The sequence below is a fragment of the Psittacula echo genome (genome assembly GCF_963264785.1).
Source record: "Psittacula echo genome assembly, chromosome: 3".
Taxonomy (NCBI): Eukaryota; Metazoa; Chordata; class Aves; order Psittaciformes; family Psittacidae; genus Psittacula; species Psittacula echo.
In genome coordinates, this window is record NC_137736.1 from 8636964 (window position 1) to 8652551 (window position 15588).

General features: G+C 50.4%; 1 protein-coding gene across 1 annotated transcript; it reads right to left on the bottom strand.

The window, feature by feature from the left end:
* Positions 1–578: 578 nt before the first annotated feature.
* On the bottom strand, positions 579–14684 carry CLSTN3 (calsyntenin 3; the record flags this gene model as incomplete). Its single annotated transcript, XM_080612289.1, has 18 exons — positions 579–746; positions 825–1042; positions 2212–2347; positions 2479–2624; positions 3212–3382; positions 4485–4711; positions 5178–5326; positions 5509–5666; positions 6330–6386; positions 7510–7672; positions 7752–7864; positions 7986–8255; positions 8677–8862; positions 9525–9674; positions 9986–10194; positions 10661–10856; positions 11812–11934; positions 14600–14684. The coding sequence occupies 18 exons, from the start codon at positions 14682–14684 to the stop codon at positions 579–581; spliced, it is 2925 nt and encodes a 974-aa protein (XP_080468415.1).
* Between the last annotated feature and the right edge of the window lie 904 nt (positions 14685–15588).

Below are 15588 nucleotides of genomic sequence, written 5' to 3' on the forward strand. Positions count from 1 at the left end.
TGCAGAAGCCCTGAACATTTTATTTGAAATCCATTTATTTTTAAAATCCACTTTGTTTCCTCATCCTTCTTCCGTTCATTCATTTACTTCAGTAGTATTGACAACTTTACAAAGCGACACAAGCTGCAGTGTTGGGTTTGTGGTTGGTTGGTTGGGTTTGGTTTGGTTTTTTGCATGAAACAAGAATAAACCTCAAATGACAACATTGAAAAAATATACAATATATATATATATAATATCTGGGGAAGGGTTGTGAGAGACTCCCCTCTGAACCCCATGGCTGGCTTCTTCTATCTTGGTGTCCTTTCCAAGCCCCTCCTTCCCCAGTACAGTTTGAACTGTGCCACAGGTTAGGGCAAGTGCCCTAACAGATGGTTCTAGAGAGCCAGCTGGGGGGTCAGTAATGTGGGGAATGTCCACAATGGGAATGGCAGAAGTGGGGGGAAGATGGGAGGCAGAAATGACAAATGAGGGAGGGAGTGCATGTGTACACGGTGCGGGAAGGAAGAGGTTAAAAGTAAGACACCTCCTTCCAGCCATATGTTAGGGGGATCCATTGGACTGGTGGTTTAAAGCTCCTAGTAGCGGCGAGAGCCGTCGCTTCTGCCCATGATGTGTCGGTCACCCACGTCATTGCTGTCCGGCGAGTCTGGTGTCTCCGAGTCGGTGCTGTCATCATCATCCATGCCCTCACCAGCCCTGCCTTGGCCGCTGACTCCTGCCCTCTCCTGGCAGCTCTGGTAGGACTGGGGAGGTAAGACAAGGGGTAAGGGGAAGTATCTGGCAAACCAGCTGCGGCCCCAGCCCCTGTGGCTGCTCCTCACCTCCATGGGGTTGACAATGATGGTCAGGGCTGAGTCGTCCCAGAACATGTCACTCTCTTTGCCACCGCTGCTTGTGTGTCCCCCTTCAGCAGCTCCAGGGACCTCTTGCCCCGCTCCCCGCCGGTGCAGGGAGTGGATGCGCAGGATGCCAAGGATCACCATGAGTGCCAGGAAGCCCACACACACCACAATGATGACAGTGGCAGCACTAGGGACCACTTTGGAGAAAGAAAATGAGAAGCCGTGGTTAGACTCTGTCACAGAAACGCGTTTCCAACCTGGCCTGCAGGAACCAGGGTTCCTGGGCAGAGCTTGGAGGTTTGGGGTCTAGGCAGGACCCAAAATCCTGACTTTTCTGCTCCCCTGGGCACAGGCAGTTTCTGCCTTCAACTGCTCTATGTTTGCTTGAGGCCAGCATGGTCTTCCAGCATGCCTAGGTCCAGATGCCCTCTGATGTTGGCCTGGCCTGCAGACTCTGCACACTACCTTTCTGCTCTAGGCCAGTAGGCTCGGCCTCTTCTCTCCAGATGACCCCATTACCTGTAAAATCCATCCAGGCTCTCTGTGGATTTGTTCTGGGTAGTTCTGTGCAGCAGGGACAACTTTGCTGCTGCAATAGGGCAGAGCTGGGACAGGGAGAGGCAAGGGCTGGGTTTTGGTGCTCTCCCAGCACATACATAGGCTGTCCCTGCAGTGGCTCAGTGCCAGCCACAGGACTGGACCAGGCTGGGATCAGCAGCAGCAAAATCTAGCACCAAAGGTGGTTTTCATGTTCCCTACAACAGGGAACCAGAACCAACACAGGGTACTCTGTAGCCAGCCCTAGAGCTGGTCTGCAGTCATGCTTGTTGCACAGGGCTGCCAGCACAAACAAACAACTCTTATCTCTAGTCTAGCTTTCCAGCTTCTCTTTGCTTTGGGGGCAAGAATCCTCCTCTTGTCTCTGTGGTGCTATCTGTATTTTTCTGCCTTCCTTACCACCACCTAGTCCCATCTCTTTTTTTAAAGCGGTGTCGATCTTCATTCCCTTATTTCTCTCTTGCTGTTGAAGCTTCTTTCTGAAATGACATTACCCAATGTCATTTGTCAATGACACTACCCAATGTCATACAGTTGTTCTTGTTAGACCTTCTCGGGTGTAGATTTCAAACTGCTTCTACATCAAGAAAGCACACACCAAAAGAAGAAGTATTGTTGCACCAAGCCCTAAAACACAATTTGACTGCAGCCCATTTGCTAATGACAAGTGGCACAGGACAGTATAATGAGAACTCAGTAACATGGGTATAGAAAGCCTGAAAGGAATCCTCTACTATAAGTTCTACTACAATGACAGAAAATCAGCATCCTGACCCAACGAACAAACCCCAAAGATAACATTACATACTTGGGTTGTTACGAGTGCTTGCCAAACTGTGCCCAGATAGCTCTGGAGGTAAATGATGGCCTCGGTGCACAAACTGCTGGGAATTCAGAATATGGTTAGGATGAGCAGCTTGGTTCATGTTGTGGAGGACATTCACCTGCAGAAAGACCAGAGTGACGGAGACTCAGCCCTATGCTCATGGTGCATTCTACACTGCGTGCATTCCTGTTCACCATGTCCTCTCCATGCACACACAAGTACCTATGTGTGCATGTATTGATCGTGTACCTCAACAGTAAATTCATTGCTGGAGTAGCGTCCATTCATCTCAGTGCAGGACAGGTGAAACTTCCTTTCATAAAGAGCAGCACCATGGTTGATGTGGTACGAGACTTGGCGTAGGATTTCCTCGTAAACTGCAATGCTCTCCACACCTGAGATAAGAAGAGAGGACTGGTGCAGTGTGAGGAAGCTCCTGCTTCAAAGTCATCTGGCATCATAACCCTGTAGCAACTAGGAGCTATAGAGGAATCCAAGGCAATGCTGGGTTCATTATTTTTAGGAAGGGAGCAGAGATGGAGCTGGGCTGCAAAGGACCCAGTGAAATCCCTTCTTGCATTGCTAATACAAGTTGAAGGGAAGGGAGGATCAAAAGCAATAGTCCTGTTAAGTTCTGGAGAGTACTACAGGGTTGTACCAAACCACAACGTGTGGGATGTGCTGTCCCCCAGTCATGTCAAGCAAAGTGATGCTGGCACATGAGAACACCAAACCCCAAGGAGTAAGTCAGGAGGAATGATACAGATCTGGGTGAGAACTCGGAAACCATGCCCTAGTACTACTGTGTGCTGGAGGAGGAGGAGCCAAGAAAATGGCCTGGGACTTCTAAAAGCCAGTTCAACAAATGGTTACACCTCAGAGTCTCACAGAGTACACCAGCACATCTCTAGCATCAGGTTAATTGCTTCTCCCACTGACAGTGAGAAAGACATAGATAGCTGTGGCCAAGGACAGGACATACCTGTGATGGTCAGGTAGGCAGAGGTGTTAACAAGCTCCAGGCCCCGCTGCTGCAGCAGTGCCCCATCCAGGAGCAGATACTCCCTTTCTGGGTCCAAGTCATCTCCTACCAATGAGATCTCGCAGCCATCCAGGTTGTGCACAATCTCATCTGACATTCGTGTGTCTGTCACTGAGATGCAAATGGAAAGAAGACAGGGCCAGAAAGGTAGCCAGCCATCAGTGAAGGCAGGAGTTACTCAGAGTGGTACCCATTTACTTAAAAGTGCTCACATCATATGTAATGACTTCTCTTTCTCCTGCTAGCACTGACCTTGAGTAAAACCAGTCAGTCCAATTACTTGTTGCAGGAGTCCCCCTGGTTCTAATGACATTATTTATGCACATAATAAAGTCACTTAATTTTGGAATAACACACTATCAGGCTGGTTCATGATAACACATCTTGGCTGTAAAGACTCTGTTGACAATGACAATGTGCAAATTAGGAACAGCTCTATCACATATTAGCAGACCCTAAGTGCTTTCAAAAGCTTTCCCCTGTCTCACTTGCTAACTGCTGATTAGCACGGTTGGGATCTTCTTCAAAATGGCAGCCACATTCACCTTTTGAATGTGAAGTGAACCTGACTTTACCACTTTCAGCAGGGCTAAGACCAACCTGCTCTAAGTCAAGAAACTTATCATTGCATGAGGGAAGGCAAAGCTTCTCAAGAGAAAGCTATGAGGAAAAAAAACCCATTACCAGATATGAAAGAAGTGAAAGGACATGTAGACATAGAGTGCAGAGAAATAATCTGAGGATGATGAGGAGAAATTGAGGGGCAGGATGCTACAGGGTGTGAGGAAACTGACTGGGGATCACAGGAATAAGTGATGCAGGAAGAGGTGGGAGGGGGTGAGAAATAAGGAAAGCAGGAGAGAATGAAGCAGGAGGAGACTGGGTAAGTGTGGGAGTGGAGAGGGTAACAGGCAGGACATCCATTCAGTGCTGGATTCAATAAAGGGAAATGTAGGTAAAATGTAAAAGGGATTAGGAATTAGCAGCCTGGGAAGAGTACGGCAAAGGAACTGTGTGCATAGAAAAAGTACAGGGAGGAGTAGAAAGGGATAAGAACCGATTAGCCTACATATTGGCAGACAATGTGACTTGCTCCTGTATTTGTAAACTCCCTCTTGCAGTTTTAATGAGGGGCTCCGCTTTCTCTGCAGGACAACAGCCCTTGTAGGGCTTTCCAGTTTGTCAATTACACCTCCCTCCGTACTCCACTCACCGGTACCGTGCCAATTCTCATCCTTCTTGGCCTCCACCTGATGAGAAATAGAGCAGCTGATCTGCAGGTTAGGGAACAGGGGGACCCCATCAGGAGCTTCAAAGTCTGACACAGGATGAGCAGAGTGGGCATTGCCACTCAACAGGATCTGGGGGGCATCAGGCTGTAGCACCACAACATAACCTTCCACATCAGGAATGGAGACACAGGACTCTTCGCTGAAACACCTGAAGGAGAATAGTAAAAAGCATCAGTTGGCCCAAAGTTGTAAAAGAAAACCTCCTGCCTATTACTGCCAGCGAAGGGAATATTCTTTCTCTGGTAGTCTTCCTAAAAAGCTTCCCTATAGCCTGCTGTGCAAGACAGAGAGGTGTGTGGTAGGACCGACATCACCGGGTTCCAGGTGATTCACACGCCACACAGAAAATTAAAACCAGCCCACATACTTGGAACACCACGAGTGTAGAATGTAAAGTGAATGTAGAAGTTCTGCCATCCGCATAGACCCCAGGGCCCAATATTACAGTATCCATTTGGATATTGCATAGGTCAGTATTTATTTTCAGGAAGACTTTTACCCATTTTGAAACCATCAAATAGAATTAAAATACAAGGTGTGAGAGTGTAATTTTAGTCAAAGGAGAGGTAACCCTTTTGCTGCACTTCGCCAGAGGCACTGCTTTGTCCACTCACTTAACAGTAGTGGTGAGTCTGAGTGGCCGGACTCCAGGGGTAGCAAAGCGCAGTGAATTCATGTAAGCCACATGCTGGATTGCATGGTTGAAGGTTTCCACATCATCACCCTCCAAGGTGAGCAGGGACTGAGAGGGGTTCACATGAACCTACAGGTGGAAGAGAAGGAAATACTCAGGGCTCTTCAGCAAACACCATGAACCCAGGCTAAGAGAGACACAGAGGAGAAACGTGGGCAGTTGTCTGAGGTGTGGGAGCAGGCAAAGTCCTGGGAAGCAAGGCTGGGGAGGAGAGTAGAGGAGACCCATGCAAGCTGGGCAGATGGGCATACCTTCATCCCTTTGCCCAGACTGTCGAAGTCACTGTAATCAAGCCCCTCACGGCAGGCATACAGGCATTCAATAACCTCCCGGCTCTCCAAGCTACCAGGGCGCACAGTGAAGCCAGCCAAGTAACCATGGAAGTAGTGGTGTATCGACAGAGGATCTCCTGGGGGAAACATGGGAGGTGAAGTGGGTGAGAGACATGGCAAGGAAGAGAGCAAAAACCACAAAAACAACAGTGTGGGGGACATATGGATGTTAAGAGAAGTAGAGAAAGACAGAGGAGTGTACAGAACATGGAAAAACAAAGACAACAAGAAGATGGGAGATGCTGAAGTAAGGAGATGACAAAATTCCAGATAAGGGAAAGTGGGAAAACCAGACCAACAGACAGACCACGGCAGTGCCCAGTGGGTAGCATAGAGAGGTTTCTGCCAAACTGCTGAATGCCAGATGGAAACAATTTCTTGTTCCCTTCTCACACTGCTCTCTGTGAGGGCTTTTAAAAGAAGATAGGGATGAGGTGACATCTCCTGATGTCTCTAATGGCTATCGCATTCTTCAGAGACCAACTTTAATAATCAGGCATGAGGACTCTATCCATATGAAAAGCGTACTTCATCTCTCAAAGCAGGCAGTAGTGCTCCTTTTCATGCTCCATAGATACCAAGGTACCAAGTACCAATCTGCCAAATAAGGGGTTTCCTCCCAAGATGGTGGGAGGTGGCAGGACAGGACTGGGAGAGCTGTGTAAGGAAAGCACCATGCAAGAAGTGACAGCCATGCACGGTGAAGAAGGAAAGAGAACCATCTTCTTTCTTTCCCCTACCTTGTATAGTATCAGTGGAGTTCTCGCTTTCTTTGATTTTCTCTTTGTTTTTCTCCTCTGCAAAAGGAGAACATTCAAACAAGCAATAAGGCATTGGAACAGGGTAGTTACAGGGTCAGGCAAGTATCTATACAAGTGCCTGTATTGGCCAGTCCAAAGGAACAGCTCTGGATTCATGTGCCAAGCAGTGCATCCTTCAACCCTAGAGACAGCACATCACAGATGAAAGAGAGCAAGTCCCTCTCATGAAGGGGATGGTGATTCTGTAGGATGAGTAACTGAGAAAGTATAATGGGTTTCTTTTGGGGGGGAGGTTCTGGTTTGGTGGTTTGTTTGGTGGAGGGTTTTTTTTTGCCTTTCCCAATGATATCTATTTTGGGCATAAATTGATTCCTATTTAGGGATCATGGTCTTAGCCATGCTTGCAACAAGCCATGCATTCAACATCCCTTTGAAACTCAAATGGTTCCAGGAGAGTGTCCCAAGCTGGTTCCTGTTTGTTGGGTGTAAAAGGCCAATGGAGAGCACAGAGCTGTGGGAAGATCCATGATCTGTGAGAAGCAGTACTACAGTAAAGATTTGATCTTACTAGAGTGAAGGCAAGCAGCAGGAAAATTCCTTTAGTTCTGCCCTGCTTCAGTCTTGAAGTAGAACTGAAAAGAGCTGGGAAATGCAGTCTTACATCTCCACAGAATGGGTTTTAATCTGGTAGTGGCTTAACTATGTTCCTAACCTGATCTTCATCCTCCAATCCAATTCCTCTACAGAATGACTTGTGATTTCTTCCTATAGACCCTCAAGACACAGAAATCCCCATCAATATAACCAGCAGCATAAATAGTACTGCCTGCACTCTGGTGAAAAGCTTTGACAGAAACATCAGCAATACAGACAGTTTCAACCTTCCTCTGCCTGAAAGCTGGTTATCCATTGCATGTTCTACTGCTGTTGCCCATGAAGCTGCCAATGACACTTTTCCCTGAGCAATTATTACCATGGCCTGCTGGCTTGGTCCGTAAAGGAAGGAGACACACCAGCTTTGGTGCCAAGAAGGCAAGATAGCTGCAATGTGCTTTGCTTCACTTAATATTGTGTGGTGTTTCTTTCACCTCTTCTGGCTCCCCCTCCACTCCCTTGTTTCCTGTATGGGAAGAGCATGGTTCAGGGAGCGGGCACTCACCAGTCCAGCAGGCTCCAATCATGAGTGAGGGTTCCTGCCGGGGTGGGTGAATGAGGCCATTGTCGTGGATGAGGGCAGGGTCGTAAGACACGCCATCCACATAAAGTGTGACAGTGGGGAACTCCAGGTTGAGGGCGTAATGGTGCCATTCGTCATCACAGACCTATGGCAGACAGCAGAGGAAGGGATCAGCAAAGGGCAGAAATAGAACGGACATGAGGCAAAGGCAAATGCTTCCTCACCTGCTCAAGCTTCCAGAGGAATTTCACAGGCCTTGCGCTTTCCAGCAATGGCCAGTAGAGGAAAGCAATCCGGCAGCCGTGCACAGCCAGAGAGTAATGCGAGTAGCCATCCTCTGCCAGGGACAAGCACATGGAGTTAAATACCACAGGAGATTTCTTCCTTCAGGCATAATCCCTCCTAACAAGTCAGAGGCAGTGGGCAGAAGCATCACCACCCCAGGAGAAGTGTCTCACCGCTGTGCACTGTACTGCAGATCACCGTCTCCTCTTCCCGCCTGCCTTTGCTAGGAACCACAGCATGCTTCATCCATACAGACAGGGTGAAGTGGTCACTCAGCCCCTCATGGGCATTCAGCCCATTCATTACAGGCACCTGGGCAGCCTGGCTGCCATTGAACCAGTAAATGAGGCTGCTGTCCTGGCTGTAGTGCACCGAGAGTCGCGCAGTCCAGTTCGCTGTGGGGCTAGGCACTGGCAGCAGGTCAATCTCTCCTGAGGCAGCACCTGCCAAGAAGGGAAGGAGTTAGGAATGTCAGCATGAGAGAATAAGAAGTCTGAGAATTAGGGAGCAGACAAAGAGAGTGCCCCGAGGTTTTGTTGTAGCATCCTAGACCAAAGGAAGAGGAGGAGTTGCCTATAGGCCTTTGGTGACTTTTCCCTCATCTGTGTTGGGGGAAGTCCCACAGACTCTGTGTACTGGAGCAACACACAGAAACCTCTGGCTTCCCACCAAGGGGAGCACAGGGAGCCCCTTGTAAATATGGGCAAGGTGCCCACTGCCCCTCAAGTCCTCCCAGCCCCACTGATCACAGCAGATGTGAGGAATGTCCCCCAGCACCTCTGCTGCGTGAGGCACAGAGCTAGGACCATGAAGCCCATGGTGCTGTGCCATAGCTGCCCTCCGCCCAGGAAAGAATCAACTCACCACAGAGTTTGCGTAGTGACTTCTCAGAGTAGTTATCCCGGTCACAGCCCTTGGCCACATGGTTTGTCTGCAGCTCCACTGTGGCCTGGATGTTCCACAGGGGCTCATCACACGTCTCCAGGTGAATGGTGGGGAACAACGCAAGGCTGCCTGCACCTGGGGTGTACTCAATCCTCTTGTTCCAGCCTAATGAAGAAGAATGAAAGAGGGGGGTTAGGTCCTGCCAAGGACCTGAGAACAGAATATTTGGCACACACACAAGTGGCATCTATGGGCTACCCTAGAAACAGAGATTTTTTTGGCCCTTTCCATATTGAAATGACAACTTCATGCAGCTGGCACCAACACAAGGGAAGACTTCCTAGAAGCACAGAGTCTAAATCTGTCATCTTCTACAGGTAGTACCAGTGTAGCGTCAATCCTTGAATTGTCAACCTCTCTTACCAGGTACAGCAGATATTTAGCTGTGTTGATTTCTCCTTAATTCTATTGACTAAGGGAACCTGTAGGCATACACCACCTCTGGAAAAGCCAAATATCCTCAAGATGAGCAGCCCACAAAGCAATCTACTTTGAATACAGTCTATGAGCTTTATCGTATTATACATATATTATACATTATCAAATACATAGTAGTAGTAATCCAAGGAATGATTCTACAATGTTAGAATTGCTTTTCAGTGGCTTTGCAACAGACTGATAGGTGCTGCATCCCCTCAGACGGGACTGATGGGTTGGTGCCAGAACTGAATTTATCTGTATATATACACACATTTGCAATGAGTAGGACTGAGTCGTAGTTCAGCAAAAGCACAGGGAAGACATAACTGTGTCTGGAGGTTTCATACCCTGCCAGCTGGGCTTGCAGGTGGGTTTCACCTGGATTTCCACTTCAGCATCATCAGAAGCCCGCTTCTTTCCACAGTCATAGGCTGTCACTGTGAATTTGTAGACACGATCTCCACTGTACTGCAGCTTTTCTGTGTTCTCAATGTTCCCTGGTTAGCAAAATAAAGAGATCAAGGGAGAGGAATTTCAGTCTCCTCAAAGACATTCCTTCTAGAAATCACTCTTATTCCTGATTAACCACAAAAACAACCAAAGAAGGGTTGAGCCCCCTCCTTCCAATGCTACTCTGTAAGAGCTATAGCATCCCACAAAATGGCTGCTGCATCTCTGCGCCAGGAGAGATAGATCAGCAGTGCTAGAACATTCATATAGCACAGCTCTGCCATCAAATGGGACTGGCAGAAAGGGAGCAAAGCAGGAAAGGGGGAGTGACGTGCTCATGGTAGGTGTGGATTCTTACCATCATTGTCAATCAGAAAGGGAATATTGGGGGTCAGGATCTCATAGTAGCAGATCTGGCTGTATTGTGGTGAGCAGTCTCCGTCAATGGCCTCCACACGCAAGATGCGGTCATACAGCTTTCCTTCAGTCACTGCCACACGGTACAACTTTTCCACAAAGACAGGAGCAAACTCATTCACATCATTTACTCGCACGTGCACTGTGGCCCTGATACAGAGAGACATCAGTAAGAACAGACTGGCTGATTAAGAGCCACATACCCCCTACATTTCAGTATAAATCACGCCCCTAAAAGTGCACCAGTCTGATTTCCAGATATCAAAAACAAAGACAAGGAAAGAGACCTTGGTTTCAACACAACAATGTCAGCACACAGGAGCTTGGACAATGGTTTACCACCCCAGAGGAAGAGCAAAAGGAATGATAATGTAATCTGGACCTCCTGCCAATATGCAGTAACATACTGTCAAGCAGCCCTCACTTCTAGTGGTATTCACTCATGTGACTCAGTCAGTGAGCATTTCTATTTGGGTCTTATTTGCATGTTGAATTATAGTATTAAGGCTAGAGAAAAATACTTCTGGCTAAAGGAAGCACTTCCACAGCCATTTCCATCTGCGTTTCTGTGATAGATCATATTTTGTAACATGCAGCAATGATTGCATGGACTTACTTGTGTGATTTCTTGGTATTTGCTCCATCAGGTCCCTCTCCACAGTCATAAGCTTGGATGGTGAACGTGTGCTCCTTATGTGCTTCACAATCCACTGGTTCCTTGGCCCGTATCAGCCCCTCACCTGTAGCTTTGTCCAGGATCACAGCTTCAAAAGGTACCCCTGCCCCATGGATCCTGAAGCCACAGATTTCACCTGGTACCCAGAAAGGCAGAGAAGAAGGGAAGAAGGAAAAGTACTGAGGAGAGCATCTTATGTCTCCTTGCTTCCATGTCTCATATTTTCTTCCTTTCTAACTTATGCTCTCCTTTCTTCCTCTTTATCACATCTAATTTTGAGCCATTTCTGGTTCCCTAAGAGTTCCTCCTGCCATCTCTTACAGCCATTAATGATACAGATTGCCCTCTACTGGACATTACCCCCATGGCAACGAATCTTGACCAGCATCCAGAAATGATTACAATGGTTACAAGGCTCAAGCTACATTTACCAGTGCTACACATCCACGTATTGAAGGAGCACCTTATTTCTCCTCTGCATCCCTCACAGAGGCAAAACAGACCATATATTGCAGATAGGCAGCCAAAGCATGAAGATCCGTGATGTCTCATCCACCCACACAGACAGGATGTGCACAGTACTGCAGGGAACTGCAGATAGGGTCACATCAATCCTGAAGTTCGGCTCACAGGGACCACTTCTCCTCTCCCAGAGCTGAGGGACAATGCGTGAGGAAGCTCCAGGCAGGGCCTAAGCACCAGGAATACAACCCTTACAAAAGCCCCATCTGTAATTAGAGGGATCTGTGCTTACTGTGAGGGGATGTAGCACTGCCAACGAAGTGTGCCCTACCAGGTTCCTCCAGAGCTCACAGCACTGTGCATGTGATCCTTGGAAATAGCAGAACTGCGTCAAAAAGTAGCTGGCTCCACCCTCACTTTCTTTCCCTAAGGAAAAGAGCTCACAGCATCCAAATCAAGCCCAAATTGCCTTCAGACTTCACTGGGGACCTCCTCCGGAACAAGGTTTGGAGGGGTTCACTTCCTGCAGAGAGCTAGAATCCTAGCACAGGGATGAATGGCACCTTGTCTCTGCCTCTTTCCAAGTCTCTTCCTGCCTCCCACCCTTCCCAGAGCTGTTACCCACCTACCTGCATAGCGCAGTGGAGCATCTTTGTCCAGTGCAAATAGTGGTGGGTTGAGCAGGACTGTGTTGTCATTCTCCATGACGATGCCCTGATACTCAGCTTCAATCCAGGGTTTGTGCTTGTTTGCTGGGGCGGATTTGGGGTTGGGGATGGAGCACAGGAATGTATTAGCCACCAATGACAGATTCAGTGGGAAAAGAGCAGAATATCATCCAGTGGCAGGTAACAACCACCCTTCCCCACCTTCTTTTCTGGAAATAAAGTCTAAAATAATAGGCTGGGAGGAAGAAGTTCTCTTTCTTTAGCTCTACCCCACGTGGCTCTTGGGACTAGGAGACCTCATCAGAAACAATGTGTACCTTCTGGCCTCCTCATTACAATCCTATCAGGAATATGTGGAGAAGCATTTGGGTGCCCAGGAAAGCGGGAATGGTTAAAAAAAGCCTGAAATCAAAAGGCAGAAGTAGCCTGATTCTGGAGAAAGATTCCAAATGCTAAATCCTTTAGCTCACTGAAGCCGTAATTAAAGGATTTAGGATACATCTTCCCTTGGGGTGTCCCAAGGGGACAAGTCTTGCATGCAGCCATTATCACTTATGCCTGACATCCTCTGGACTAAGGCCCAGGATCCACACATGCATACCCAGGTCTACTTTCAGTCAGTCATTCTATGCAAATAATAACCTACTCTGAGAGTCCCGTGCTCCTTCCTTCCCCACTCAATGGCAAGCACCATATTCCCTTGGCCCTTCCTTGCTAATCCTGTTGGCTGGAGCCCAGCCAGGCTTGGCATGGAGGCAGCAGCCAGCAGGAGCCTCTGAAAAATGTCACAGGCCCAGAAATAGCAAATTAATCTTTATCACAAAGGCTCCGGGGCAGGGAAAAGGAGAAATGGGGGGGTGGGGGTGGGGGTGGTGAAGGGGAGGGGAGAGAGAATAAAAATCATTATAAATTAAAAAACCCTCCCCCATGCCCACCCCCTGCCAAATGGGCCTCTGAGATTATATTACATGGCCTAGTTACAACCCCCCATTCCCAGATAATCCCTCACTCTCCCACCCCTCGGAGACCAAGATTTATTACAACCAAGCAGTGCCTTGAGCACAGCATGGGTCAGAGCTGGTGGGGAGTAGGGTACAGAGCCTTGCCCCTCAAGGGCACTATTTCCAATATGGGAATTCATCCTCTGCAGCACAGTATCCTCTGGAACCACACCAGCACGGCGTGACGTGTTGACTCGAAAGGGACAGCATCCGCTACAGCCTCTGCAAATGGGGGCAAGGGGATGCTGCTGGAGCCAGGCGGTGGCCGCCAGACAGCAACAGGTCAGAGTGGGGGTGCTGCAGCACCCCCGGAGCAGGCAGCCCCAGCCTGGTGTGGCAGCAGGGAGCGGGAGTTGGCATTTCTCCCTCACCGTATTGATTGACATTTATAAAGCATTGCGTAGGAAACCCAGACAAACATCCACCCTGCTCTGTAAGCAGGTGGAATCCTCCCTGTGTGCAAATGCCCACATTCCAACCCACCCTTCCATTGCCCCCACTAGATTCCACTCCGTGACAGCTCTACTCCATGCGCCACAGCACTGGGGTGGGAATCTGTAGCTACAAATACCAAATGTGCCCTGTTGCTGGGGTAACAAGCTGATGGTAGAGAGAGATAAATCCTTTGCTGCATTCGCCTGCAACTTGGGAATCACCAATCTGATTTCTTGGGAAATGAGTTCCTGGAGGTTACAAAAACCATTTTTGGAATATTTTTAAGGGTACAGACTCCTACCAGCTTCAGGAAAGTTCCTGCAAATCTAAAATAATTTGCCAAAGGTGGGTAGATGTTTCAGAGTGTAGATTTACAAAGAAAAGACAAAATCCAGAGTGGAAGGGGCCCTGCCTTGCCACTGGGCCCCTCGGCACCAGGGCAGTACAAATACATGCCCCTGCCAATGCCAGCATGCACAGAGCTCCTCATTGCACCGCCCAGTATCCTTACCTCTTCCCAAGAACAGAGGATGTCACATTCCTCAATGACCCCTGAATCCCTGGCATGTTCCCCGATTCTTCCACCCTGCCTGAGTATTGACCCACTGACTCCCCTCAGATGAATTCCTCCTGCCTGTCCCTACAGCCACAGATTTAGAATCCTACACCTTTCTCCTTTGCTCTATGTGGTCAAAGAACATCTGCATTCAGAGCCTTACAGCCATAGCGTGAGGGTTTGGGGGTTTTTATGTATTTAGCACATAAAATACTGTTTGATCCAAGCAACCTGCATAATTAACACATAACTGGAAAATAATTCCTGTTGGCAGATCGCAGATGGATGAACTCGAATGAGAAGATGGAGACAGGGGATGTGTTTTGAAGACCACAAAGGTCTGTGGAGAAGCAACACATTCTCTCAGCACGCTAGGGAAGGGAGGCTAAATCCACACGGCGATAACTGGAACAAAAGCAAGACAAGTGGGTGGAAAAGGACAAAATGCGAAGGGAATGCTAGAAGAAAAGAACGAAGGAAAAGAAAGGAAAGCGGTGACAGGAGACATATGGAGAAAGTAGACAGAGAGGATGGGATGAGGGCACCCGAAGGGGCAGAGAGAGACGGAGCAGCCGGGGACCGCGGAGGTCCCACGACAACACCGTGCCAGGCGAAGGCGACGGGAAGCGCGGAGCCGCGCCGCCACCGCGGAGCCGGGGGGACGAACCGCTACCCCTCACCCCGCCGCGGGGTCCTAGCGCACCGTCCCTTCGCCGCCGCCGCCCGGGACCGTGCCCGCGGCGCTGCCGCCGCTCACCTTTGTTGGAGGCGCTGCCGGGCAGCGCGGCGCAGAGGCAGAGGAGAGGCAGGAGGACGGCGGCGCGCGGCCGGGGGTCGCCCATCGCGGCGGCAGGTCCCAGCCCGCCCGGGGCTGCTGGACAGCGGCGGGCGCTGCCCTGCCCGGCCCGGCCCCGGCCTCGCTCCCGCGGCGGCGGCGGCGCGCGGGAACGGAGCGGTACCTCCGCGAACCCGGCTCCGCTCCACGCCCGGCCCCGCCCCGGCACTGCAGCATGACGTCACGGGCGCGGCGGGGGCCGGCGGGGGTCGGCAGCCAATGCGAGGGGCCGCCGCGCCAGGTGTGGCGGTGCCGTGCGGTGCGGGCCGCTGCGGCCCCTCTCACCGCAACCCGGGCAGGGCACGGACAGGGGCGAGGGCTGGCGGAGGGGTTGGAGGGGGACTTCAAAACCGGCGCCCAGTGCGTGGCCTCGGGAAGCATCTCGCAGTGCGGGGAGACGCGGGAGGAGCAGGCGGGAAGGGGGACGTGAAGATCGGGGGGGTGTGTGGGAGGTGCCCCGGCGAGGGGATGCAGGCAGCATACGGACTGCGCCGCCCATCCGCACCGGGCTCGGCTTCTCCCCGACGGGCTGGGGAGAAAGGGGGCCGGAACACTGCTCTGAGGAAGCTCGCAGCAAACCCGCATCACGGTGCGAGGAGCGGCAGGCGGCGGGGAAGGGTTGCCGCTGGCTGGTATCCAAGAGTTTAACAGCAGCAGCCCCCGGGAAGGGCGGAGAGTGAGGAGGTGACCGCCGCTCTCACGTCCTGCCCAGCCGAGGCGGAGATGCTGGCAGCAGAGGCAGTCCCAGCCTTTTCCGCGCCCCCCGGCGCGGGGACTCTTACTGCAGCGGAGAGCCCGGCGGCCTGGCAGCCCCACAGCCCTCGCCGCACCGCGGGAGGGGAACCGGCCCGCCCGGCGAGCCTGCTGGGACCCGGCTCCGTGCCTGTCCCGCTCCTTGCTCTGTTTCCTCC